Source organism: Lepisosteus oculatus, chromosome 9 (assembly GCF_040954835.1).
Source record: "Lepisosteus oculatus isolate fLepOcu1 chromosome 9, fLepOcu1.hap2, whole genome shotgun sequence".
Lineage (NCBI taxonomy): Eukaryota > Metazoa > Chordata > Actinopteri > Semionotiformes > Lepisosteidae > Lepisosteus > Lepisosteus oculatus.
The window spans coordinates 10,748,061-10,775,633 of NC_090704.1; the positions used below are offsets into that span (position 1 = coordinate 10,748,061).

The following is a 27,573-nucleotide window of genomic DNA, read 5'->3' on the forward strand; positions in this document are numbered from 1 at the left end:
GTAAACTGAAAATAATTTAAACTTGCAAAGTGTGTACTCAATATAAAACACATATATCATAAACACATATATAAAACACATACATTAAGGGGAAACTTTTCACATAAAAATCAGCTTATCTTATTGGCAGTTAATACTACTGGTGCTAAAAGAACATGATCTAGCAGGCGTTTTACGAAAAACCTAGACCTAACGCTGGCTTGCTTCATGCAGTCTCTCATTATCTGCCTAGCATCTAGTACTAATATGGTAATTAATGAAAAGCAACATTGAATTAAAGAAAAAAAGTAATTAAGACTAACTCTAATGTCAAACAATCAGTCTTGCTGTGAGCTTTAATTGACCTCCATGCACATTTGTTTGATAGGGAGTAATACCATACTTCCCCCCTGCTTGTTACTGGCTAATCAAGCTAAGCATGGCCTGTTTTTTGGAGGGCAAGTTTACCTAAAAGGGTGAGACCAAAGGTCAATAATGAACTTCTATTGCCTAATAAATATTTAATCTCATAAATGTTTTTCAGTTTCTTCATTCGACTATAGTACAGTTACATACCGTATGAGGAATCTCAGATAAATGAGAATGAAGATTGCTATATTATTGCTATATTCATATAGCAAGTGAATATCTTTGTCTATCAAGCACTAGTTTGTAGTTTGTAGCTTTTGCAAAACAAATAAACATACAAGAAAATAGTAAAATTGTAGTAATTGTGTTTTAGATTATATGCTGTCAAGTTTAGGCATAGTTTTTTCTTCAAAGACCAGTTTGCACAAAACTGCAGATGAAATCTAAGTAGACAATTTGTATTTTACATACATTTTACAGCATTAAATGTTATTATTAGATCTAGAATGTCATAATAAATAATAGAGTCATATAACTCATGAAGTAACTGAAATCAGAACTAGCCTATAACCCACCATTCAAAGACAGGAAAGATGTTTAAAGCTGGAGTGGTAAGTGAATGTTAACAATGGTACTTCCATATTTTGTGGTTAACAGTGGAACAAAAAATTTAAATCATGTCCAAGAGGTTGAAGAAAACACATCTTAAGAATCTTTATAATCATAAATTTATCTTCCCTCTGTTTCCCATTATAATGTATTGCACCCATTTGTTTTCAGTTTTTATGATTTGTACCTGTTTTGCAGTTGAATACATAATAGACTGTATGAATATCGCCTTCCTGATTTTGTGCCCCTCTTCCGTAGTTTTGTTTTCTTTAATATTGGAATTACTTGTACTTTTATTGATTTAAAAACAAAGCATTGATAATTTAACAACTTTCTGCATCTTTAGAAAGATATTTTTCAGTTTTGCAAATGCATCTTCTTTTCTAATGTTAGAAGTAAACTGTGCTATACTGTAAATATAGTCTGTTGTCAATTTGTAATGTCAATGTTAATCTCAGTTATCTCTGTTGGAACTGCAAAACTTTTATTCTTTTTTTTTCCAGACGAATAGTTCTGGTATAATAATCTCGGAGATTTCCTCCATCCTCCCACGCAGTGAGGAGGATAAACCATGTCGCTTCTTGAATACAGAGTGTGCTGGAACACTGTAGAAACTCAACTACAATAGCTCTTTGTGTTCACACATTACTCCTCAGAATGAATATTTACATTTTTGTAATGTTTCTGGTAAAGCAATCAATGTGCTTGTCAGAAAATAACTGTCAACTCCGCACTATCAACGAGACACTTTTTCTTCTTCTGTGATTCCAGAACTCTCTGCACCTACAACATCAGGTCCAGCAGGTCTGGACCTGCATCAGACACTAGTCAGTTATTACTGTCCATATGTATGTGCCTGCAAGTCATCTGAACCTGTGCAGATCTATAAACATTCCAGGGCATTCACACCATACTCTAAATACTGTACACTTGCTTTTCCAAGCATTATCCAGCCTTTATAAAAAATTGCCATATTGCTTCCACCTATTGCTCTGTTACTGTGTATATAACAACAAGTACAACTTAATTCCAGACTGAAAAGGAAATTGAATAACAAGGCTCCACAGCCAAAGATTTGTGTTTTTTATTCCTGTTTTTCAGTGTGGATTTAATCTCTACTTGCTAATTTGCATCTTACTTATTGATGCAGCTAATCACTCTCTTGATTTATACACAATCCCCCCTCATGAATAATTTCCTTAATATAGTCATTACTTGAATATCAATACAGTATACAGTATATGCATATATATTCCTGTGCACTTGTAATACACTTTTTTAAATGCAAGAAGTATAGCAATTATTTGTTTGTTCATAGACATTGATTCCAAGGAGACAACCTTGAAACTGTTCATGTTACACACTTTTTTCAACTTTTTAAGTTGTTCTGGTTTACAGAGACCTATCAAGCCTGCTGAATTGCAGTGGTCACCCCTGTTACATAAACTGTATATCCATTTTCTCATATACAGTAGGGTCTCGATATTTGAGAGGGATCTCTGCACCGAATCCTCACAAATAGCCAAACTTGCATATAACCAAGTCCACCCCTATACCGTTGCATAATGTACTACAGTATATAGTACGTATGACTTAAAGGCATAATTAACCCTCCGTTAAATTATAATTAAAGTACTAATACATTAGTTTTAAGTTAATTAAAATAACATTGATCAACTAAAATAACAGTCTTCACAAACTTCCCTGTTCTCGATTAGCATACCGCCCTGTAATGAAAAGGACAATGAACTGCTGGTGAGCCTGTAAAGTCGTCTCACACCTCTGACACAGCCTCTGACTAGGCTATTTTCAAAGCTGCGTTTTTCCATCCAACACCCCATCAGGCAGACCACACTGCAGATAAGTGACTCTGCAAAAGTTACATTTTCAGATGTTGAGACAATACTGTGTATTTAGTTGCATCTATCTACCCCATTAAGAGCAGCATCGAACTCAAAAGCTTCCTTCTCTTATATTTGAATAAAAGGCAGCAAGTTCACTTCAGCTGCGCTCTATGTCCATGGTTTCTCCCTCGATAATGGCACAAGGTGCGAAAGGCATCATGCTCCTCCACGTGTTTTGTTCCTCCATTCATAAGTTCTGATTGCACAATCACAGTAGTAAGCAGCCTGTTGAAGAGTATGTTAGAGGCTCACCGCTAGCCAGTAAATTTCACCTCCAATTGTGCAATGATTGGCTTCATGCAAATTCATTTCACTGCATTTGATTACCACTGTTCACTATTTTTGTTCATAGTCATTCTTTTGGTACAAACCACTTCCTCTAGCGCTCTAGCGCCTGTTGCCTTTGCTCTTTTACCCTAGCTATCAAAATTGGGCCCATAGTGTGAAGAAGTTATTTTCCAGAGATGTCCACCTCCCATCCTGGGGATGCCTAATGTTTGTTATTTTTTTATTCCATTAAACTCTTGAGTAAATTAATTGAATCAGCCATTTTCTTGATTAGGGGAGGTTAACATATTTTTCTACATCTATGAAAACTGACAAGTTAAAGCTGCCAGCAAAATATGCAAGACTTCAATTCTCCACAATTAGGATTTGGCACCCCTGCTCCAGCCAATCCTGCTAATAATAAAATAGAGAATGTAAAATAAAATACAGTAAACGGCAGAAATGGGTAGATAATTCAGAATCCCAGAGTCTGTTCTACAAAATAAAGAAAGAGCCCAAACCCAGGTAATAATGTTGGTAAATATTTTGTAAATTAAGTCTCTCTCTGATTTAAGTACAAAACATCAATTTAAGAAATGCATATAAACTCTTTAAACATGTGTTAAATGGTTTTTGTATGCAGTTTATCAGTGCTGATGTCTAGTAGAAATAAAACACTCCTACTCCTACTTTGACAGTGTACTGGAATAAAATGAAATGATGATATCTCTTAGTTTAGATGATTTCATAAGTCAGAAGGTCATGGCAAGGCTATTGAAACTTTCTCCTGTATCTTCTTTATGATCAGTAAGAAGGTTTTGAATAAATTCACATCAATAGAAACAGCCTCCCATCTCCTAAAGCTGCAGTGTGTATTGATGGTCTGATACAGTAGGTCTGTGAGTGCACTGAGTTGACTTTGGACTGAAGTCTCTCAGGATGTACATGGAGATGAACTTCGAACCTTGAGAAACTAAAAGGTCAGGATTACCACAATGCCCACATCTGAGGGTTCACTTTCTTTTGTTTGCCTCAAAAGAAGATGACAAAGCAAGCTTTAAATACCCTACTGGACTAAGAAACGATCTTTCTTCAGAAACGTTTCAGAACAAGTTTACTGTATTTTTTTACTTGGTCTTGAAAAGATTATTAAGGCCAAATGCAGTGTGCCAAGTGTACTTGGGATACTGTCTTTGTTGGACTTTTTCTGCAATTTGTAAAAGAACAAAAATAAAGAATCCACAAAGTACATCCTGTACTAGAGAAACCAGTCCTACCAAAACTCCCGAATAAATGTTAGTGCCATCGTGATGTCTGTATATTTTTCAAATAATGTTCTGTTTTATCAAATGTAATATTAGCACCATTTTAATCCATTTCTAAACACTGTCTTCACATTGTGTTCACACTCACATTTATATATATGAGGGAGCACACTTAAACCACAGTTACAGGATTACAGCATTTATAGCAGCAATCAACATTTATTATTAATTTGGGTTGACCTGGCACAGTGCCATACACTGCAGTGGATAAAATGTGTTTTGATACTTATCACAAATCTTATGTATCCAGTTACTGTAATTGGAGTGAAGGGCACATGGGACCATGATACATCATTACTACTAGCTGGAAAAAGCAAAACTAGCCAGGATCTTGATCAAGACATATTATTAGATACAAAGATCATATATTTGATAAAAAAGAAAGCTTCTATGTAATGTACCCTGCATATTTACTAATGTATAGAATCTACCATTAATTCTGACAATAACTGAAACAAAATCTTCAGACAAGATAATTTAACAACTAATGCTGAAATCTTCAGAGAAGATAATTTAACAACAATGTTGGTAAAAGCCAAATACTTTACATTCATATTTCAGAACTTGAGTGATTAAATTAGAAGCACTATTTCAATTATTTAAGGCCAGCAATGTTGTGTCAGTGTGCTTATTCAGTCTTAGTTATAAATTAAAAGAACACATAACTATTTATGTAACTGTAACTATAAAACTATATGTTTATATATATATAAAACACATTAATTTATTAATTTAATGCTGTAATGAAGTTACTGTATATACAGTACATAGTGAATGACCAAAATGTTAGAATTTTCTTGAGAGGTTTAAATATTGTAGTGGCTACAAATGGCTGTTTTCTTTATTTCTTTTTGCAAGTGGTGGTAGCACTGGAACAGCTGAGTACATTAGGAATCATAACTTTAGGTTTAATACTACACATACGAATGAAGAAATTGTGTAAATTTTATTTATGTTTTACAAAATGTATGTATTCTAAACTTTCACAACAAAATGAAAACTGAATTTTTTAACATTAACAAAGGATAGAGCACTGGTCTAGATTGCTTTTGTGTTAAAGAGTTAGTCCTCCAACCTCCAATATTGTCCTCCAATTCAGATGTAGTCCTCCAACCAAAGAACTGTAACATACTGTATGTCAGACTTTCTTAAAATATTTAATTTTCCTACTGCTTTTGCTGAGAAATCTGATGATCTAAAGCCTGTGGTTACATCAGGTGAATTATATTAATGCAGAAAATTCACTTAAAATGTTTGGTGCCCTGGAACTGACAGTGTAAGAGCAGAGCATTTTTATTTATTTAGCATTCTGGAATATTTTAGAATAATTGGAACATTTTGCTTTCATAGGGATCGTAACATTTACATTAATCGTAGATCTCCTTTTAATCTGGCAAAGATCTTCACAAACGAGTGAGTGGTCATCTGATTTAATTACGTTACGCTGTCAAAAAATGCACACTCGTGTTATCACTTTTATCATTAAAGGTTAATTAATAATTTCATTTCTATAGCACTTGTCATCGAGGAAGATGAATGGGAGTCCAGCTTCCTCCTGTTTTTGGTGCAGCAGCCGTGATGTGTAAGCAACCTCATTACATAGCTGCTGATGTGAGGAAATTAGAAATTATATCGCCAATTAAATTAAGAGGGAATTGTAGGTGGGCCAGAGAGTTCAGTTCTACAGTGGAATTGAGCCAGGACACTGGTTTTAACACCCTTGCTCTTATGAACTGTGACATAGGATATGTAATGACCAAGTAGTCATGATGAAGTTTAGAATCTCATCTGCATAACAGCACCTTATCTAGCACAGTGTCTCCCGCCTATAGTTCGATATTGGTTTTGAAATTCTGGTTCAGAGGGATAGATTGAAGCTTACCACTTACAACAGCAAACTTAGACTTCTCCCATCCCAGTATTAATGAAACAGACCTTCTTAAATTCTGTGATCAGACAAGATTAGGCTACAGTGGGGTAATGCTGCTAACTGAGGTTATCCAAGGTCTGATAATTCCTGGTTTTATCAGGTTCTGCACTGATTTTGAATTTGCTGCAAATTGCTTGTTATTGTTAAGGCCTGAAAATTGAACTCACCTAGTGGTATATTGTTTCTTAATAGTGAAAATACTTCCAACTGCTTGGAATTACAATCTCTGTTGTGTGTTTTTGAAAAATTCTCCATTACAATAATTCATGTACTTTAACCGTTATGCGAGAGTGGTGAAGATCTTTCAAATTTGTATAATACAGTGAACAATGGTGTGCTCTCTGTGCTGTTATTCAGTTTGCAGTTAGAACCTTTAGCTCAATTTATGCAAGTATTCTCATTGTCATTATATATACTGTAGATTACACACATTACTAGGATTATTACAAAGAACTTTACATGTGCAGTATGTGTTCCTTTCTCTATAGTCTAATAACTGCATATTTTTGAGTGCTTGACTCCTAGACCTAAACAGCAGACATTTTCCCATTTGGAATAACTCTAACCATTTGTATGGTAGCATACCCTTTACCCTTAACTTTGGAGAGAAAGGTACTAGTATTGGATAATGCTACAGGTTGTTAGTAATGTCCTCAACAATACATTGTATTTCTGCCTTAAAACCTATGGTTAGGGTCTTAATTTGTCAATTACCGGTCTTATATATTACTCCGTTAGTGGTCTCCTAAATATTTTTATGTCTCACAATACGCCTTCTGACTACCTATCCCAGAGGTATGGAAGAAATGTAGCTCAGTGATCTGAGAATACAGTTTGAGAAGCAGGGTGGTACAATATTTTTCAAACATCTAAGAACTATACAACCATGACATCTATATGCAAGGTATTCCCATCTTAGATAACATTTTATGAGACAGCAGGAAGAAGGGCTTGAAGAGATTGGTGAATAGGGTGGGACAGCACTGAAATAGGGTGGGGAATTTCTTTCTATTAAGGCTCATACGGTACATGAGAATTTATGTTGTGTACTTTGTCTGCTTTTTCAGTGTAGCTTCATTTGCCAGAGAAAAAAAAAAACACAACTACGTTAAATGTGATTATTAGATAAGTTCAGTCAGTTAACACAAAAAACATCTTCAAGAAAGCCCTGTTTCTGGAACTTTACATTTAGATCATAGCCTGCTTTGTTTTACTGTTAAAAGTTCTTGTTTTGCTTTGATAAGTTAATTTGTTCTCCGTTATAATGATGAACTATAAGTTTGAATACATCTTTATTGGAGTCGAGGATATTCTGTTGAAATTGTTAATTTAAAATGTATTTATTTGCCTATAAAAAGTTGAAAGGCCCAAATCAGATTGCTTGTTTTATTGTGACCAGGTGGTTTCGGCGTAGTATCAAGGGCCTGACAGGAGATTTGAATGTGTGAAGTGCAATGCATTTGTATTGTCATTCCTATCATTTTATGTTGTGCAGTCAGGCCTAATGAAATGACTCGGCAGGGGTACTCATGCGGGATATATATGTATTTTTTAGGTTAAAAACATCTATCATTGCAGGTGGGTTGCATTAGAAAAGGCAACTGATCTGATAACACACACTCTGCACATGCTTTCAGAGGTTCCTGTCAGCCCCATCGATCTCTGCTGCTGAATTGTCAGCTTGAACTGAAAGCACAAGAGAAGTGGAAGCACAAGCAGAAGGGCTTGCAATAAAAGAAAAGCTGCAAAGAAAGGAGAAAAAACGGGAAGAGTTTGACTAAACAAAAACGCGAGCTGGAGAAAAGAACAAAGGACAAAATGATCAAGGGCTAGCTTTGCAAAAAATAAAAAAAGATATATTTTAATCATTTGAAATGACAGAAAAGTCTATCAAAACTCCCAACTCCAAAATATATATTTAAATATGACTTTTCTGTGTGTCTATGACTTTGGTATACTGTGTTCTTCTGCAAATTCTGGTTAACTGAAACTTAAAGTTTGAATTATTTATTATTGCATTTAGGAAATAAAAAAAATATATATAACTTGTCAAAGTTTTCAGTTTCCCTATATTTTTTAAATAAAGTATTCTGAGTAACGTAATAACTATAGGTATGCTGGTTTAACTTAACTAAATATTTTGTAGGTTTTATTTTTATGACACTTGATAAAAAATAATATTTGGAATAGAGGAACGTATCTTCCTACCCTTTTCACTCAGCTTTGAACATTCATGCTAATTTATTTCTGTGCTATGGTAATCAGATAATCTTTTTTTAAAGTATCAATTACTTATACTAACTGTTTTAAATCAAGTACATTCTTAAAATATGATGCTCTAAAATTATTCCCATTTCCCTGATAACTTAATGTAGAAGAAATCCTGAACAACTACAAAACGTCAATTTGGTTTAACATTTTTTTTGTAATTATTGAACACATAAGATTGCTTATTACACTAGACAATATTTAACTCATAAGTAACTATATTATGTTGCTATAGTTTTTAAAACCTCTTAGTAATGTGCCTCATTTCTGACAACTCAATGTGGCTTTAGCGTGCAGAGTCTCTTCAAGATTTACACATTTCCTATTGTCTCATATATTGTACAGTATCTTCAAACTTATCTTGGTCTTGCTGACTGCTTATTACTTAATTTATCAGTTTCCTTTTTTTCTATTTTTTATTTTGTCTGCCTTCAGGACAAAATGAGTTAATTAGAGCAACAGCTCCCTGTAGCCTTTTCAGGTCGTCCATGGGTGTTCATCACACACACAGACTGTAACCACCAAGTTTATTTATGCTGAAACGTAATAAGGGCATACTTACAAATAAGTGAATTGTGACTCGTATTAAAACAAAGAATCTCTAAGTTTCATTTCCCAAAGACTTCCACAGTCTAAAAACAAAAGATTACTAAGGAACAGTTCTATTCATTTCATATACAGTAGGTGAGAAACTAACCGTTTGAAACCTTTTCTGAATAAAAAAACTGTAAAACAACAATGATTCCTTAATAAATTTAAGAATTGAACAAAACTCTACATTACTTTTCAATACGGGTCCATTAATTATAGACTTTTAACAAAGTGCAATAAAGTAAGATCTTTTGGCAAACTCTAGTTTTGAGAGTGACCAGAAGGATTTGACTCCCTGACCGTGTATAACATTTTTATTTTTACAAGTTCTAGACTATTCTATGAAGTGAATGCATGTCCTAAACTAAAAACCATCTCAGAAAACAAGAAACTGAAACTGGGTGAGAGCTCTATTCCCAAGGTTCATGTGTCAGTAGAACTGTATTGTCAGATACGCAAAGTGAAATCCCCAGTGTGATGGGTACTGCATAGCTTTCATCCATCAAGCAGCAGCATCAAGAACCAGAATTTAAAGTATATTTCGCACGTCTAGAAAATTAAATGATCACTACCCGTGATTTGCTTTTAATGATTACTTAGAGAAACTCTAGTGTACTATGGAAGACATTTTGCAACACTATCATAAAAATATACATATAAATCTTACAGTTAAGTATTTGATTTGACATTTAGAATATCCCCCTATAATTAAGTACTTTTGGGTTCACCAAACTGGATACACATGGGATAAATAATGAAGCCAGTGGTTAATTAAACACAGGTTTCTACATTTACTTCTGCTTGGTGAATTTTAATTAAACCAAAGCAATATAACGTCATACTTAATTTAAAAATGCAGCATACATTAGATCTCAGATTGATTATACATTACACACAGTGTCGCATTTGTCAAGGTTTTTGTACACAAGAGCAACCTGCGTATCATGCAGAGATGGGAAAAGAACATTACTAATTATATATAAAGTTCAATAATAAGCAGATTTTAAAGAACTAGAGTTTAAACTGCATAAAATATGTCTAGAATATAAACATTACTCTCTTAATGAAAAAAAACATTTATTTAAGCTGTGTATGCTAGACGTTTCTTTACAAAATGTTAATATCAACTTACTTATCAACATTGCTTCAAAGTTATATTTATATTGTAAGCTTATGTATAGTACCTAGCAAACGTATTCACCCCTTTCCAGTGAAGCTTCATTAAACATAGTAATTATGTTTTAAATTGAATTGTTCTAATCACTAAAATTGAACTAAAATGCTCAAACTGAATGGGTGAAAGAAATAAGTTGAATGGCTTCTGTGTAATAAAAGTGGTACACCTGGTTTCAAAATAAATGGAACACTATAAGATTCCCCTGTCAGGTAGTGAATTTCAAGCAAACATTCAACCATGAAGACCAAAGATCTTTCAAAACAACTCAAGTATAAAGTTGCGGAAAGACACAGATAAGGATAAGGGTGTAAAAACATTCAGACACTCAATATCCCATTGAGTACAGTGAACTTAGTCATTAAGAAGTGAAAGGTTTTTCTTACCACCCAAACACTGCCTAGATCAGACTGTTTCTCCAAACTGAGTAAGAATGTAACTGTGTGGCAAAAGTGACTTTAAATGAGCTACAGAGATCAATGGCTGAGATGGATGAAAAGGTCAATGAATCAACAATTCCTGGTCACTCCACAAAGCTGGCATGTACTGTATAGCAGAATGACAAAACCCATCTTAAATCTGCTAGGGCTTTGTAGATAAAGCATTTAACTGAAAACTGCAAAACACATGTGGCAAAAGGTTTTTGTGATTAGAAAAGACAAAGCTGGAATCTGTTGGTCTAACACCTGGCACAACACATCACCTAAACAGCATGGGAAGCTTGTCAGTTAACGATAAAATAGATGGTGCAAAGTACAGGCAAATCTGAGAGAAAGACCTGTAACGGGGATTAAAATTAATCTTTCAGTAGGACAGTGACCCAAAGCACAAGGCCAAATCTATACTGAAATGTCTTAACAAGAAGAAAGTAAATGTCCTTGTGGGCCCGTCAAAGACCTGAATATGAAATTACATTATGTGTCAACACAAAATTGCCATCCATCAGTGATCTGCAACCAAAGTTATTCAAGGATAAAGTTGCAGCAAGGCACAGATCATGATAAGGGTGCAAGAACATTCAAAGACACTGAATATCCCTTTGAGTACAGAAAAGTTCATCATTAAGAAGCAGAAGGTTTTTCCATCCAAACACTGCCTAGATCAGGCTGTTCCTCCAAACTGAGCAAGCTGCTATAGGGATGTAACCGTGAGAAGAAAGTGAATGTCCTTGATGGGAAAATGGCCATCCATCTGTGATCTGCAACCAATTTGACAGAGATTGAGCAAGTTTACAAAGAGAATTAAAGACTCGTTCAAATAGTCTAATTGCTGTCAGAGGTTCTTCCATTAAGCATTAACTCAAGGAGGGGCGGGGGTTATATTTATGCCATTAACAAGTTTTTGTTGCAGTTTTTGCTTACAACGTAACTTCTTTTACCCATTAAAGTTCAGCGTGAGTACAAACATTTAGATTGAATTATTATTAAAATAATATAAACACATGGGACACACTTGCAACATTGGAGGACGGCAATTATAATATATATATAATATTATAATACTATAAAATTCATTATTTAAAAAAAATACTTAGTAGGATGGTGCAATGGTTCTGTGGTTAGCATTGCTGCCTCACGGTGCTGGGACCCTGGATTCAATTACTGGGGTGCTACTGTATCTGTATAGTGTGAATGTTCTCCCTGTATGTGGGTTTCTTCTGGACATATTGGTAGGTTAATTGGCTTCTGGGAAATTTGGCCTTGGTATGAGTATGTGCTGGTTTCTGAATGACATCCCATCCAGGGAGTATCCTGCCTTGTGCCCATTGCTTGGCCATTGGGGTAGGCTTCAGCTCCCCTCAAACCCTGAATAAGTTAGAAAATAAATGGATGGGACATCATTGAAAGTGGGTGAATACATTTTCAAAGCATTGTATGTACAGAGTAGAGTGAAATACATTTGTGATGGTTGTTAACGTAAAAAACAGCCAGTTATTTTCCTTTTCTTTCATAATGCATAATTGTAAAATGTTTCCTTAGATATGAAAAGTGTGATATTAATGCTGAATTCAAATGTGCTGTTTCCTTAAACCATCAGAATACAGATACCCTGTGTTTTAAATTAGTTTGGTCAATAAAACATTGTTACTATTTTCTTATGTGAAAAATAGTTCATTAAACTTTGAAATGGTAGAGGGAAATAGTTACTAGGTTTGATAATAATTTGTATTTAATACATTATTTTATAAAATTGTCTCAAATACAGAGTGGCAGTACTTAGCAATAGGTGTTACTGTAAAAAATGAATTGTATAATACTCCCCGAATATTAATTTAATGTTTAAAACTTAATCATTTGCAATGAATACACAATGATGATGATGTTTCACCTATTAATTATACAGTACCTTTTTCAGAACTGTACCTCGAAACAGTTTCTGAAGAGAATATTTGAGTGAGGAGCAAAGCTCTTGTAAAGGGGGATCTTATAATTTTAACTAATAATTCCATCTGATGGACTGAACAGATAAATTAGATTACTCCCACAATCTGTGAAATCAGTGCTCATTAAATGTCACACTTTAATAAGAGAGTTATTCCGCCAACCTTATAACCTTAGGTACAGCTGTGAAGCACTATTAATGCATAGGACTGTGCAGTACTTCAACACATGCCAGAGGTGACTGATTTCTTTTACCTTTGGGATGTGGGTTAAGTTTCAGCTCAGGTCAAGGTGACTGAAAGTCATTTCTGTCTGGCAGACATTCAGAATCTATGTGACATTATTTCTTTCACCTCTGGGACTTTGGCTTAGATTCATCGCAGGTAAGAGTGACTTGAAGTCTATCTATCTAGATCATGTCACAGAAGAACAGATATCATCCAGGTTCTCATAGCTACATCAACTAGGCACCGCATCAACATTGCTTTTGTTGTTGCCAACAAAAAATTCAAGATGATGCAAAAAAAAAGTGTAGTTGTTTTTTATTTACTCATTACAATCTGAGAATGTTCACATGAAGTGCATTATCTGAATTTCTAGGACCTGCAATCAGAATTGAATCAGGCTTGCATTTAAAGCACGAATGCAGTTTGTAGAAAATGAGCTTTGTAGGTTTTACAATAAGTCTAGATCTGTGTGGTTCAAATAATTGGTAATATTGATTAGTTTAATAATTTGAAAAATACACACCTAGAAGACATTGATTTTCTTTACTTCTCTATATAATGTTGAGGTACAATTTAACTCAACTATTTAAGACTGTGGAAGAGAATCACCGTAATATCTGTGACATACAGTAGACGTCAGTATTTTTCTGCAGCTTATAACAAGTCCGTTATGAAACCAAGTCATCTGAAAGAGGTGGTGGTTTAGGGGTTTTTGTTTGTGCATGAAAAGGTCAACATTTGAGCTTACATTCTGACAAGCATGAACTTGTGAATTGCCTTAATCATTTAATGGATTTCTTTAGAAGTGTCTCTAGGACTTAAGGTAAAATTGTGATGTCTAAAGATTTTTCATTGTACTCCTAAACTGTTATGTACAGTCAGAGATGTTGGTGATTTTGGTTTGTACAGTATGTGCTCTTGGAGAAGTTTAAAGAAGTGATACCAGTGTCAAGAAGTCTTCCATTTATTGTTCAGTATTCTACGCAGAAAAGGTAAAGATTGAACCAATAATTCTGTTAACCAGACTAAAAGAACAACTCAGCTAATCTTACAGTTATTCTAATTTAGACCATAGAGGTTTATCTCATGCTGCATTTACCTTTTTCTCATTACATCTCATCACCATAACAGCAGATGGATGTTGAAGTAGGTGTCATTGTTCCATTTAGTGCCAATGTAAAAATAGGTAGTTCTTTTAATTACTTCTGGGCAGGTTCTTTTACTTCGAAAAAGTGTGTTGTGACTGAAAAAAACATGAAGGAAAACAGGGTCACTAACAAAGCATAAGTTTCTGATCCAAACCATTTGTTTCAGCAAGCACTCTATGAGGGGAAAGAGCCTACAATGTCTGAGGTTTTAAATGACATACTTTGTAGTGTGGTAATGTGGAACATACATTGTGGTTGTGTAACAGCAAAATGACTTTGTTTCTCTCCAGCTTTCACTATGTTATAGCTCTAAATCGGAAATGTCTTCTGTAGGGGCTGCTGCTGGATTTCAAATCCAGATCTATTAACATTTTACTCAGCAGAGCCTTCAATTGTGTTTAAAGTGTAATATAATATCATAACATTTCCTTTTTACAAGCAGAGTGAGATGATTTCCTTGTCCCAAAACTGTTTTTAGGATTCATGCATCCCACAAATCATATATCAGTGGTTTTATGGCAGTTATAGCTTGAATTTATACATCGTCCTGAATCATAATTCCTGAGGTCACTGGGATGCCCTGCACTGCTGTAAAACACCTCTATACATAAGTGCCATTAAAGCACTATTGAATTTCTGCTGAACTGCCAACACCCACAATATTTCATCAGCTCACCTTAAGCCATCTCAGTTTCCAGCTTATCTAGACTATAATCATGTTCAATATCTCCAAGATAACTGTGGCTGTGACAGCCCTATAGAAGTCACTATCTGAAAAGGGTCTGTAAGAACTTGTTTTGCACTTTTTCAGGATGTGGACCTGGTGAACTCCTTGGCCTAAACCAGTTTGAAATCCTAACTATAATCCTCTATGGGATTTACCCAGGTGTCTATTACTGCCTGTAATCTGTGATACAGCTTCCAATATTCACGCTGCAGTGAGGTTAAGCCCTTCTGTCTTTGTTGCTGAGTGAAAAAAAAGTCCACAAGGTGTTAGCATGTGCAGGAAGAGAGATTGAAACTAGCAACAGCTTCAATCACATCCTACACCAGGGAAAAATCTTTCTTAGCAGACAAGGTCTTATTTGAGCAGAAGCAATAAGATTAACCCACACCTGACTGCCTGAGAAAAAAAAGGTTCCTTTTGTTCTTTTAAACTGTCAAAGAACTGGGTGATAATGCTTACAATAATACAGTGGTGTTTCTGGCAGTCTTTCCTGTTCTTACCTATCTACAGTATGTTTCTTGACAAATAGAGTATATGTAGCAGGGGAAGCTGTTTTCTATTAAAATGATATCAGATAATCTTTGCAAATAAATTACAAGGGTGACTTATGCATGCAACATAATTATGAAGTCAGAAATATAATATTTAAAAATGCTAGGATTTCATTACATATCTTACAATTTTGCTTATCTCTTTCCATAAATGTAACATGCTATTTCTAGTGTTAAATGTTAGAAATAACAATTCAAGCATTTTTCTTTTACACTTTTTGGTTGGTTTGTACTGTATATATCAGGATCTTTACAAAAGCTTTTCATTACATTTTAATGTTTTTCTGAAAATCAGTGGTAACTACAGATTTGTCCAGGTCATTAAGGTTAAAATAAAAATAATGATTCAGAGTTACATAGAAATAACATTTCTGTAAATATGTTTTTTTTTCTGTTGATCACATTCCCGTGAGGAGAAAGAAAGAGAGAGCAATCCATGATCTAGGTTTCAAGTCAGAAACATCTGTCACACAAAAGGATTTGTTTGATTGGTTAGACCTATATGTCAGCCACTCCTGTCAGTGGACAGTAAATTTATATTCCCCAGTCACATCTTCTATCAGTGATCACGTAATCCTGAGGCAAAAAACTGCCAGCCTGAAAAGCCATATCTTCTTCACATTTAAAACTCTGAAATATCAGCTGTAGATCGAAAGGGTTTCTTATTTTCAACATTTTAGTAAAGATTTTCTTTGTTCTTCCTTCAACATACCATAGATCTTTATTGAATTAACTCAAGATTGTGCTCAGTATTGTAAATAAGCTCTACAATTGATAGCAATAATAAATTAAGGGCATCGTCTCTTCCTGAAACTACAGATCGGGTTATTGTCATTATTTGTGATCATTTGTATTTGTAAAGCTGTGCTAAATTAACCATCAAAAAGCCATATTCTCCAACAAAACAAAAATTACCAAAAAATGATATTGTGCAAAGGAGGGACTGTTGTAATTTGTTATGTGATTTTAATGTTCAGCAGTTGAAATTACCTGGAACACTTTTAATGGGGATAACAACTGCTGGATTAGTGCAGTTCACTAGTTTCCTGAGGAATATTCTACTCAAATTCCTTCTACTTTTCACTTCATCAATGACACACAATATTGGATTAACCTCGGATGTTTTTGTGGAAAGACATCATTAGGTGCAATTTAATTTGACCTTTATGCTTAAATGGTTCCACCAACTCTAATATACATGGCTTCCTCTGATTTCTTGTCTGTGTAGATCAGATTAGGATTAATAGAAACAGCTTCTATAATTACAGATCTGGTCTACAGCAGTAGTGATGTCAGTTATTTTAATGTGCTCCAAACCATTAATCCCCTAACAGAGCACTCAGTGTCGTAAAATAAAACGGAACATTCCCATTGATTTTCAATGGCGATCTTCAGTGCTTTTCTCAAGCCTCCGGTTTGAAATGACCAGCAAGGGTATTGATCTTCATAAGGCAGTATTTTGTTGTTAAATCAGTACCAGAGTAGGCTCTAATGAAAGGTTCTAACCTTTATGTTAGTATATATCCACTAAGGCTTCTCAGTATTAGACCGTGTAATTCTGTGCCTGCCTGAAGAAATCAATAGAGATACATTCATGTCTAGTTAAAAAGTGTGTATTTCAGTGGTAATTACCTGATATCATATATAGCATAATACAAGTTTTTAAAAGAACCACTCCTCACTTTTTTCAGCACAGTGAGGAAATATCTGATGTTGGCCAGAATGTTTAAGAAAATACTGCAATCATTACTTCTGAGAATGTTTCTTAAAATTCCTTCAAAAAGTTTTGCCATAGGTACTGTACAGCATTATCCTTACAATACCTACTGTATAGCACAGCTAAAATAAATGCAAAGAGACTAGTCACAACTCAACACTCTTTGAATTATTCTTCAGGGTTTGAAGGGGCGTGTGTTAAGTTGATTGATCTGGGAGAAACCTTCATTGAACTAAGGTCAAAGTTTTGAAGTTTTTGTTCCAGGACAAAAAAATAAATATTTGTGCTTTCAGTTGTTAATGTTGTTATCTGTGTTCAACGTGTGGTCGGTGGTTTATAACTATAATAAATTAGAAATGCAATTATTTTTTACTTCCTTTATTTCTAACCTCGGGCACAATACAGTCTGATGTTTCGAAAATGTTGAGACCTGTTTGTAATATTGAATTATTAATCTATTTCTAATATAAGCTTTGGTCATTATGAATGATTAGCTGACACCAAAGCTAAATTATGTTACTATTTAAAACCAATTTTCGTATTAATTATCAAAAGAATCTTACTGTGAAGAGCATGATAATGTGTGTTTTAGGAAAGTGTACTGGAAATCCAATGAGAGGGTGAGAAGGTAACACTTATTAAAATCCAAACTGTAACGAAAAAGTAAGAGCACTCCGAAAAATGCACTATTTGCGGGTGCACTTATTCTCTAAGCCACTTTCCTGTCTTAAATAGACTATGGGGGATCCACAAATCAGAAGAGTAATGTGACTCACAATGTGATAGATGGCTAAATGCCTTTCAGTTTTAGGCTTCATTTTCACCTTGCCTTGGAGGACAGGAAAAAGTAAAAGCTTATTATAGGAAACATTTTTTCCTTCTACCTTTCTGAATTACAGCTCAGGACTCCAATCACCTCGGCAGTGTTCCAGACAAAGCTGCTGACATCTCCTACCTAATCAAGTGGCGGATTATCTTGTCCCGATAAATTGGAGCTAGTATCTTGTGAAAAGTCTTTCCTGAAGTACTTCCCTAGCCTGAAGCTAATAGGACAGCAGATGTCTGGATCAAGCCCCAGAGATTGTAGTACATTGTGGTGTAATGATTTGTGGCAAACAGTACAAATGTTTTAAAGGGGACATTTCTAAGTGAGGACGCTGTTAGACTTGATAGATTGAAGAACATCAAGGCCAGAAAGTTTATAGCACTTGTTAGCTTTTCCCTGCACTTTGTAAAGAAAACAAAAAGGTTTGTATTTCTAGCACAGTGTTCTCAGAAAGCTTGTATAGAGTTGTTTGATGGCTATTCTTTTTGAACTGTTTTCACAATACTAAGTCACCGGGGTCAGAGTTAATTTCAGTTAGGCTTTATGTAACATACATAATGTCTTCGTGGAGGCCACGTAAGATGTTCTAACATTCATAACAGAAACACAAATGTTCCTTATGTTTGTCAAAGTGCATCACAGTGTATTTTACATTTTGAGCTGTGGATCAGGGTAAGGAATAGACTTTGGAATGGGGAAAATTCGAGTTAGGATTCATCATCAAAATCTATGTCATGTCTTTTGGAAGAGTTATCATAAATGGCTATGAATGCTGCACAGAACAGATTATGTAGTCTATGAGATATTATGAAGGTTACATAAAAGACTTAGCCAAGGGAAGTCTGTCTACGTTATATAGATGTTGTAGTCAAGGATACAATTATGGAAAAATGTAGCTTATTGCTTGAATAATTCATAGAGATTTTCAGCTGCAAACTACAACAGCAGATAAGCAGAAAGCAGATAAATCAAGGTTAGTAATAATAATTAGATTTAGGTAAAATTTAATTATTGAAAAATTAACCCAGACATGACCCAGGAATATGTGAAAATGTGTGTCTTCATTAAGAAGAGCAAAATCTTATGCATGTAGGTGTTCTTGTAAGTGGCTGAGTGATGTTTCGTGGAAATACTGTAGCTACATAACAAATAGATGCTAGTCTAGACGTTTATAACACTCTCTCATCTAGGTTCTACTCCCTGTACATTTGGCGCAACAATACTAGATACATTAAATTGTAATTGCAATTATATATCAAAAATATGTCCTACAACCCTATACTATTGTAAATACGGAAACACTTATAACCCTCTGCAATCCTCTTGTGAACTAAACCATACTTTTTTTTCTACACAAAGCTGTAAATCTCGTAGCAAGAAAGTACATAATGACCCTCTTCATTATTTGTCTTATTTCTGTCTTTTTTTATTCCAGGAAAATCCTTATATGTGCAATAATGAATGTGATGCTAGCACTGAAGAGCTGGCACACCCTCCTGAATTGATGTTTGATTTTGAAGGTCGAAACCCAACTACATTTTGGCAGTCAACATCCTGGAAGAAGTATCCAAAGCCACTGTTGGTCAACATCACTCTATCTTGGAACAAGACTATAGAGCTCACAGATGACATTGTAATAACATTTGAGTCTGGTCGCCCAGAACTCATGATCCTTGAGAAGTCACTAGACTATGGTCGATCTTGGCAGCCATATCAGTTCTATGCCACAGACTGCTTGGAAGCTTTCAAAATGGAACCCAAAACTGTCCATGATCTGACCCAAGGCACACTGTTGGACATCATTTGTACAGAAGAATATTCCAGGGGATATGTATGGAAAAATGACAAAACGGTTCGTTTTGAGATCAAAGACCGATTCGCCCTTTTTGCAGGACCTCGGCTGCACAATGTGGCTTCTCTTTATGGACAGCTGGACACGACCAAAAACTTAAGGGACTTCTTCACCATCACTGACCTCAGGATAAGACTTCTGAGACCAGCTACAGGAGCAACAGTGGTCGATGAACATAACTTGTCAAGATACTTCTACGCCATATCTGACATAAAGGTCCAAGGAAGGTAGGACATTTATGGAATATTTCTGCTTATGTTTTTAACAATATTGTTATTTCAGTTCTTAATCTTTCTGTTGTCCAGCTTTGAGAATAATTTCAATTTTGCTAAAGATGCATTCACTGTCCTCTTAGTCCGAGATTTTTATTTTATCTTAATTAAAAAATGTTCTATTTACCTAGAATATATTTGAATGAAACAATATTAAAATTATTTCAATAAATTACAATTGTTCTCTCCGATTAAAAAATGTAAAGATTTGTATTTAATTGGGGTATTTTGAAAGCCAGTATTACTTAAGATGATGTCAGTGAAATTGAGTTATTTCATTCACATAATAAGTTGCAGAACACAGGATATTTCTATTTGATGCAGTGGCTTCTACATACAGTATATACGGTAAGATGAGCACACTATTACCAATGTTTGTAATAGATGTAATATGTGTGAAAACAGGAATGTGAAGAAAGTAAAGAATTTTTGTGCCATAATTAACTATCTAATGCACATATTGTTTTATGAATTTATTTATTTTAGGAAATTGTAGAGTGGCTTCATTTAAACTGCCATCTCGTATCTACCAAGGTCCCAGATGAAGTGTTTCTCAATGTATGTTTTAAAATTGAAACATACAAGTCTGGATGTGCTGTTATCAAAACAAAACAAGACAGAGTTGTTGTTGAGTTGAGTTGTTGTACATTTACTTTACTTTATAAACTTGTGTTTTATATTTTATGCTTAATTCAATAATAAAGGAGCTTTTAACTGAACAGGAACTAGGAAATCTCTTATGTCAGACAGCTGCAAACAATGGACTAAATTTATGAAAGACCTAAGGCAGGGGACCTAAACATTAGGTCTTTTATCCCTTTTTGCCTTTATGCTATTCATAAGACTCATTATGGGCCTTGCTTTCAGAGGAATTTCCCTGGGCAATAAGTTCACTAGAGGTACTGCTATTAAGTTCATCTAGTTATTGTAATACATTCTTATTAGTGCAAAAACTTAATAACCCTTATGGGTGAAATTTGCCTTTTACATTGCCTTCTTTGCTAGTCAAGGAAAATTTCCTTTAATGATTTATAGAACTGTACAGTAGGCAAGTTCCTTAATTAAAGTACTTCCTTTCAACTATATATCTTATTTTAATTTAGAGGCCAGCTCGTATTGCAGTGGGATATCTGATGGAAGGTACAAAAGGTAGCATTAAATGCATCAGGTCATGTCATTTGTGCTAATTAGCTGCTGATTTATGACTGTCTAAGCAGATAACAAAAAACACATTACACTGTAAGGAGCGTGGGATGAAGATAGTTCAGCTATTACATCTTGAGGAGTCATAAGTGCAAACCAGACAGAACCCATTTCTACTTTACTTTTTCACCTCTGTATTCTAAATGATCTACAAATAAGATCAACTGTGTCATTAGGCTTTGATTTTACTGGAAGTCATTCTTAATGCTGCCAAGAATTTCTTTTAAAATAAGCAGCTCACTGATTTAAAAAATGTTTGGCAGAAGGAAGTGCCAAATAAGTAAAAAAGTAAATGTATAGCTTTTGAAACTATGATGCCTAGTACTTGTGTTGCTGCATTTTTTTTTTCCTCTTTAGATGTTGAAATATTTTTTTAAAAAGTCTGAAAGGTGTTCTCAGGCAGGGTTTGGTGTTTCAAGGTAGGTTGAACAGTACTAGCGAGCAATTGTTTGGGAGATGCAACAGGGCAGAGGGAAATGTACAAGGTGGCCTGAGAAACCTCATCTCTAGGTTGTAGGAGTGGTAGGGCTCTGAGTAATCATTATTTAGCACAGTCTTATTCTTATGATGACACTGACCCATTTAAACATCACAGACTACGTCTTAAAAGCACAACAGCGGGCATTCTTGCAAGTTAGGGCTTGTACACACCAAATGTGATGTGATTTTATATGATGAAATGATAAATTCAGAGCAGTATTTGCTATTCACACCAGAGGCAACACATACACAATGTGAAAAAAGTGCCAGCTCCTTAACAAAGTATACTATACAGTTTACTGTCATGGAAAAATAGCTTAGTGGATGGTAGAGGCTAAAAGTTACTAATTTATATCACCTACCCCATTCATTCCTAATGGAAAGAAAACCATGATAATAAAAAATAAACAATATTTTTAATTTAGAAAATCCAAAAAGCATTTGTGTTTTTTAGATGATAAAACTAAGGCTGTATGTGTATATAAGGTATAGCAGGTCCTTTGAATTGAACTCCCAAAGGATGTATTTTTAATTGTTTGTTTTTGTAAAGGTTGCAGCTGTGATTTGCTTGCTCTTATCTTGCTTCTATGATTTCAAAAATACCGAATGCGTGTCCAAGAGAAATGATCCAGACTACATACTGTAGATTACATTATATTTCTTTTCAGAACACTTCCCTTTTAAATTCTGGTACTGTATGTTTAGATGATTCTACAGAATCACTGGGGTTTATCACACAAAATACCAGTGAAACCACACCATATCTACAAAATTAGAATGTAGACTCCTTTCTAATTTCCATTGCCTGGTCATTTCATTTCCTGTTAATTTTGTCAAGAAAAAAAAGATGTTCTTGAGTAAGCAAGAATAACTTGATCTATAATGACACAGATTTCAGTCACCAAATAAAGTGTTCCAAATTAGAATTCATCAAAGTTCAGTCGTGGATTAAAACAATTAGAGTTCTGCTTAATCAGAAGAAGAGTAATCTTATGATTAAACCCGTTTACAGCAGATTTGACAAAATCCACTGGGGACATATCACCGAACTAGTTAGGCGTAGGCATTTAAGACTGCAGGAAAAAGTCATCCTGACTACTGAATGTTGTATTTAAAGCCTTTACACATTATACATAGTTAACAAAACTTAACAATTTATGTTATATCTGGTTTTGATGCAGAAATTCTGTAATAATGAAAAAATAAGTGAATTAATCAGGACTTAAACCTGTTATACTAGGAAACCCATGTCTCTGTTTTTTGTTTTAAAAATAATTCCTCTATTCACAAACATGTCACCCTTTGTTTAGTATAAAATTGTTTAGTACTAAATAAGACTAATAAACTAAATAAGACTTTTTTGTAAAATATTGAGTTTTCAAGAAATGTTGAAAGAATGATTCTTTCACATATTAAATGAATTGACTCCTTACATATAGAACTGCGTATTTATCTCAGTTTTGTACCTGAATAGGTTTTGGGGGATACATTGGAGTTAATATACTTTTACCATTATTATTAGTTTCTGGGAAAAATTGGAGATCTATTTATTAAAATGCTATGGAATGGAATGCCTTGGTTACTGTATCTCATACAGCTCTTTGTAGCTCTGTGTGTTTACTGTTAATATTAGGTTTTCTCTGAGTACAGTTCACCTACAGTATAATGACTAGTAAGCCATATCCATAGGTACCTTTGAGAGCACGACCAAAGAAGTCACATAAAAATGACCCTGGATTGAGACTCCTGATATTGTTAAGAGAGTGAAGATCACAATGCACTAAACAGGAAGGCATTGTCAGATGATGACTAAAGAGAGGAATTCTATTAAGTCATAAAATAAATGTTGTCTGGAATGAACACTTACAACTTGCATACAACATACAGTACAGTATATGCAATATATGCTTTTGTTTAAAGTTCTGATTAGTTTTGTTGTGTAAAGAATACAAACTGTATGCATCAGCTTTCAAAGTTTTGGAGAAATCAAGATTGGTAAGAGAACATTTTTTTCAGTTAAATTAAATTAATATCTGCACATCTCTAAATGGACAAACAAATCTGTTATTGTGTTACATATAGTGATATCCAAATTGAAGTCAAATATAATATAATATAATATAATATAATATAATTTGTGCTGTATATATAAAATACGTGAAAATGTATTTACTTTTTTATCATTGTAATGAAGTTAATTAAATTCTGCCTTTACCACAATACAGTATAAGCAGTAGTTCAAAAGTATAAATAAGTATAAACAAGGCTTTCTAGAATTAAGATCACATTTGCCTTCCATCATATTTAGGAGATAACTTTGTCCACTATGTGAGCAATACATTTTTAAAGAGGAGCAAGCTGTCAAGTGCTGCAAAGACATTCGTAACTTGGAGATCAAAATGAAAAGGACCTCCCATGTTATCTTCTGTTTCTCTTTCATATTATTCCAAACAATAATTAGAAATAAACTGAAAATAAGTACCTGGGGTTGATTTATCAGAGAATACGGACAACCTACTGTACCTCTAACTGTATAGCTTTCTCAGTAAAAGAAAGACACATTAGATTGCCAACACATTGGCAATGTGTCATTAATGTCTGTATATCATAAAAGAGGAAGACAGTTATGTGTGCAGGGATGCAGATATCTAAATAAATCTAGGCATTATTATGAAGGAAAATGACCATTCTTGTGCTCTCCTCCATTTTGTTTGTAGACAAGATTTTTTTCACAATTTCGCAAAGTAATGTACAGTATATGTTCTTGCCCACAATGACAAAGCTTCCTCCGTCTTCTTATCTTACATGACTACCACATGCGTGGTTCCTGAGGAACATTTACTTAATTCACCCGAACTATTACAGTATTATCCATCTGCTTAATGGTCTTTCCAATTTACCAATGACCAATAGGATTCAGTTGAGCATTTGGACTTTAGAATCCTTTAGATTATTTTCATAAGTGTTGTTTTCTGACATTGTCAATTCACTGAACAGCCCTTCCTCTTGCACTAGAAATATAAGCTTCTTAACCTGAAATAATATTCTGCAGGGTACTGCAAGAGCAATTTCCCATGAGAGGAAATCCTGCATAATTCTGCAGAATTCTATGGCCTTTTCTGGTATAGAGTGAAATCCATGAAATCTTAAATAGTACTTACAGTAGTGTAAGAATAAAATGCTACAGCAACTCTTTTAATGTTGCTGCCCAAGCTTCCATTATTTTCACAACAAAACTATATTCATTATTTATGCTAATTATGATATGTTTAATTATGCATGGCAATGGCTCCAAGGAAAATGGAGGTGAAGATGGATCCACTGCATTAAAAATATAAATGAAGGACTTATTTATGTAATAATAGTAAATAATATATAAAACAGGTTGATTAAAATGCATTCAACGCTTCTTTCTATATCCCACTTCATCAGCATGCTGGGAGAGCTGGAAAAGGTAGCAGGATGCATGTGCTTTTCCTAATTACTGTGTGAATCTGGAGGTTTTTTTTCTGGTCCGATCAATACCAAGTAATTAAAGCAGGAATGAGCTGGCCTTAAAAAGGATATGTTGATTGCAACAACAGACTCTTCAAACATGCAGATGCCTTCCAGACACTTCTCTGAATTATGTATGGAAACATACTAGCAGCTTGTAATGATGCATTTCAGAATTCAATTAGAGGATATAAGTACAATGAAATTCTTCCAATTTTGTATTTTGATTGCTCAAGGTAAAACATATGGGGTGCCATTTATTTCTGATGAGCAATACATATTTAATCAAGGTACTTACTATAAATAGTAAATAAACCCAAAACAAACATTAGATGAAAACAAAATGTGTAAATACTTTGAGGTCACTGCAATGCAGACTATGCTGTGTCATTCAATTAATCTTCCTTCATCACACTTTTATATTGTAACTAAAGGTGTATATAGAAATAATATTCTTAGTGCATAAGCTGTTCTCTTGACTTGACTCCAGTGTTATGCAGAATTGTATCTGTGTAAATTAGTATGCTGATCTTACAACAGCCTACCTTTAATGTATTTTGCAGAGTATATGGGTGTTATGGTAAGATCATAGTCCATAACCTAAGGCTCATTTGGACTTATGAACTCTGACTAAGGTTGATACTATGGCAAAGACAACCAAATGCAGCCAATGTTTCTTGTTTGTGTAAGAATTTTAAGTAGATCAATTAAGTAGACAAAGAACTTACAAACTACTGTATTGTTTTTGAGCAAATATATAGTTTAGCTAAAAATATACTGTGATCTGCAGGGTTTGTAAGAATTAGTTTAATTTTGAGCATTTTTAGAGTTTAGATTCATCTGGTCACAAAGTTGGATGGCCTTTAAATTACAAATTACCTTGGGCATGCACAGCTGGCTTCCCAGTTGATATCTTAGTTTACTGTTCATCAAATACCGCTGAAAAGGTGAATTGGAAAAACAGCTATTTTCACTAATTTTCCATACCACCTCTGGGAATCCAATTCAATTTTCCACCAAAAATTTAGCTGCAAAAAAGTATACAGTGAAAAATTCAGACTCAGGGTGGATCAGTAATTCACTTGTATGGCTGAATTGATTATGGTACTTTCAGTTTCAGTTCCTTCCCTGCTCCATTAAAATTTAACTGTAAGGCATTACTGAGTAACTCTATCTCCCCACCTGAGTCCTATCTCCTGTAGACCTATCTCAAAAACACCACATTTTAAAATGTGCCTCACTGGGAGACCCGTCTTCATTAACTTTGCTTATATGTGAACTGAAATGTGCAACATTTCAAAGAGATCTTTAAAAAAATATTTACAATGTTATATGATTTGAACTGACTTTAGTTTGGGTAATTTATCTTATCACCTTTACAATTTGAAAATTCTAGTGGGAGCTGTCTCATATGAGCTAAAGAAAATCAATGTTTTTTTTTTCTAAAATGTTCAGTTTATTCTTACTTTTCAATTTTGGATATTGAAGGATGCATTATGCTTTAGTTTATTTTGCCACTTTTTGGATAAAAATGAGATTTCAGAATTAATATAAATAATAAATACACAATAATGTATATGCAGCTGTAAAGTAATCTAATAGATATTTATTTATAAAATACAATTATAAATGTATATACTGAATATTTGACTATTTACTGTAGTAGGAGTTTATTACAGTACATAAAAATTTGATTTCTCCTTTTCATGCCACATTAAGGTAGAGAACATTTATTGACTTAGCTACATTTATGCCTAGTTTATTGAAAGAAAACAACTGAAATTAATATTTTAAGTGAATAAAATAGATCTCTCAGCAAAGTATTGCTTTCTATTAGGCTTGCAATGTTTTTGTGCACAAACCATTTAAAAAAAGCATTATTATCGAACACAGTAATACAATACTAATTTACTGTATTATACCACAAGAATAGCTTTGTTCTCTAGATTTCTAGCTTTTTGTCTCTTGCTTGGTAATGTTATAGTACAGTATTCCAATACACAGAAAGTTAAAGAAATTCTTTCTAATTATGACCTCGTTTCTACGTAATGGTTTTTGACCTACTAAATATTCCCTTGTTGTTCATCCAAATGCTTAATTTTTCTCAATAACAATTAAGAATGGTATTTTTCTTCACTTTTAACAATTTATTTTAAAGACATCTGTTTTACTTATTGATCGGTGATAAGATGATTAATTGTTCAATTAGAATTCCCCCTTGAATGTGCTTAATAGCCTAAGCAGTCAATCTGAATCTGTTGGGGTTGTAATGGGGCCC

General features: G+C 34.1%; 2 protein-coding genes across 4 annotated transcripts in view; both read left to right on the forward strand.

The window, feature by feature from the left end:
• selenoj (selenoprotein J) overlaps positions 1-27,573 on the forward strand; it is a 277,040-nt gene that overhangs the window by 67,711 nt on the left and 181,756 nt on the right. The gene's annotated exons all lie outside the window — the stretch shown is intronic.
• The window catches only part of ntng1a (netrin g1a), a 118,580-nt gene that overhangs the window by 33,896 nt on the left and 57,111 nt on the right, over positions 1-27,573 (forward strand). For all 3 annotated transcript variants that reach the window (XM_069194124.1, XM_069194125.1, XM_015355668.2), the window contains exon 3: positions 19,429-20,072. In XM_069194124.1, coding sequence (XP_069050225.1) covers positions 19,429-20,072 — 644 coding nt within the window. The remainder of the gene's footprint in view (positions 1-19,428; positions 20,073-27,573) is intronic.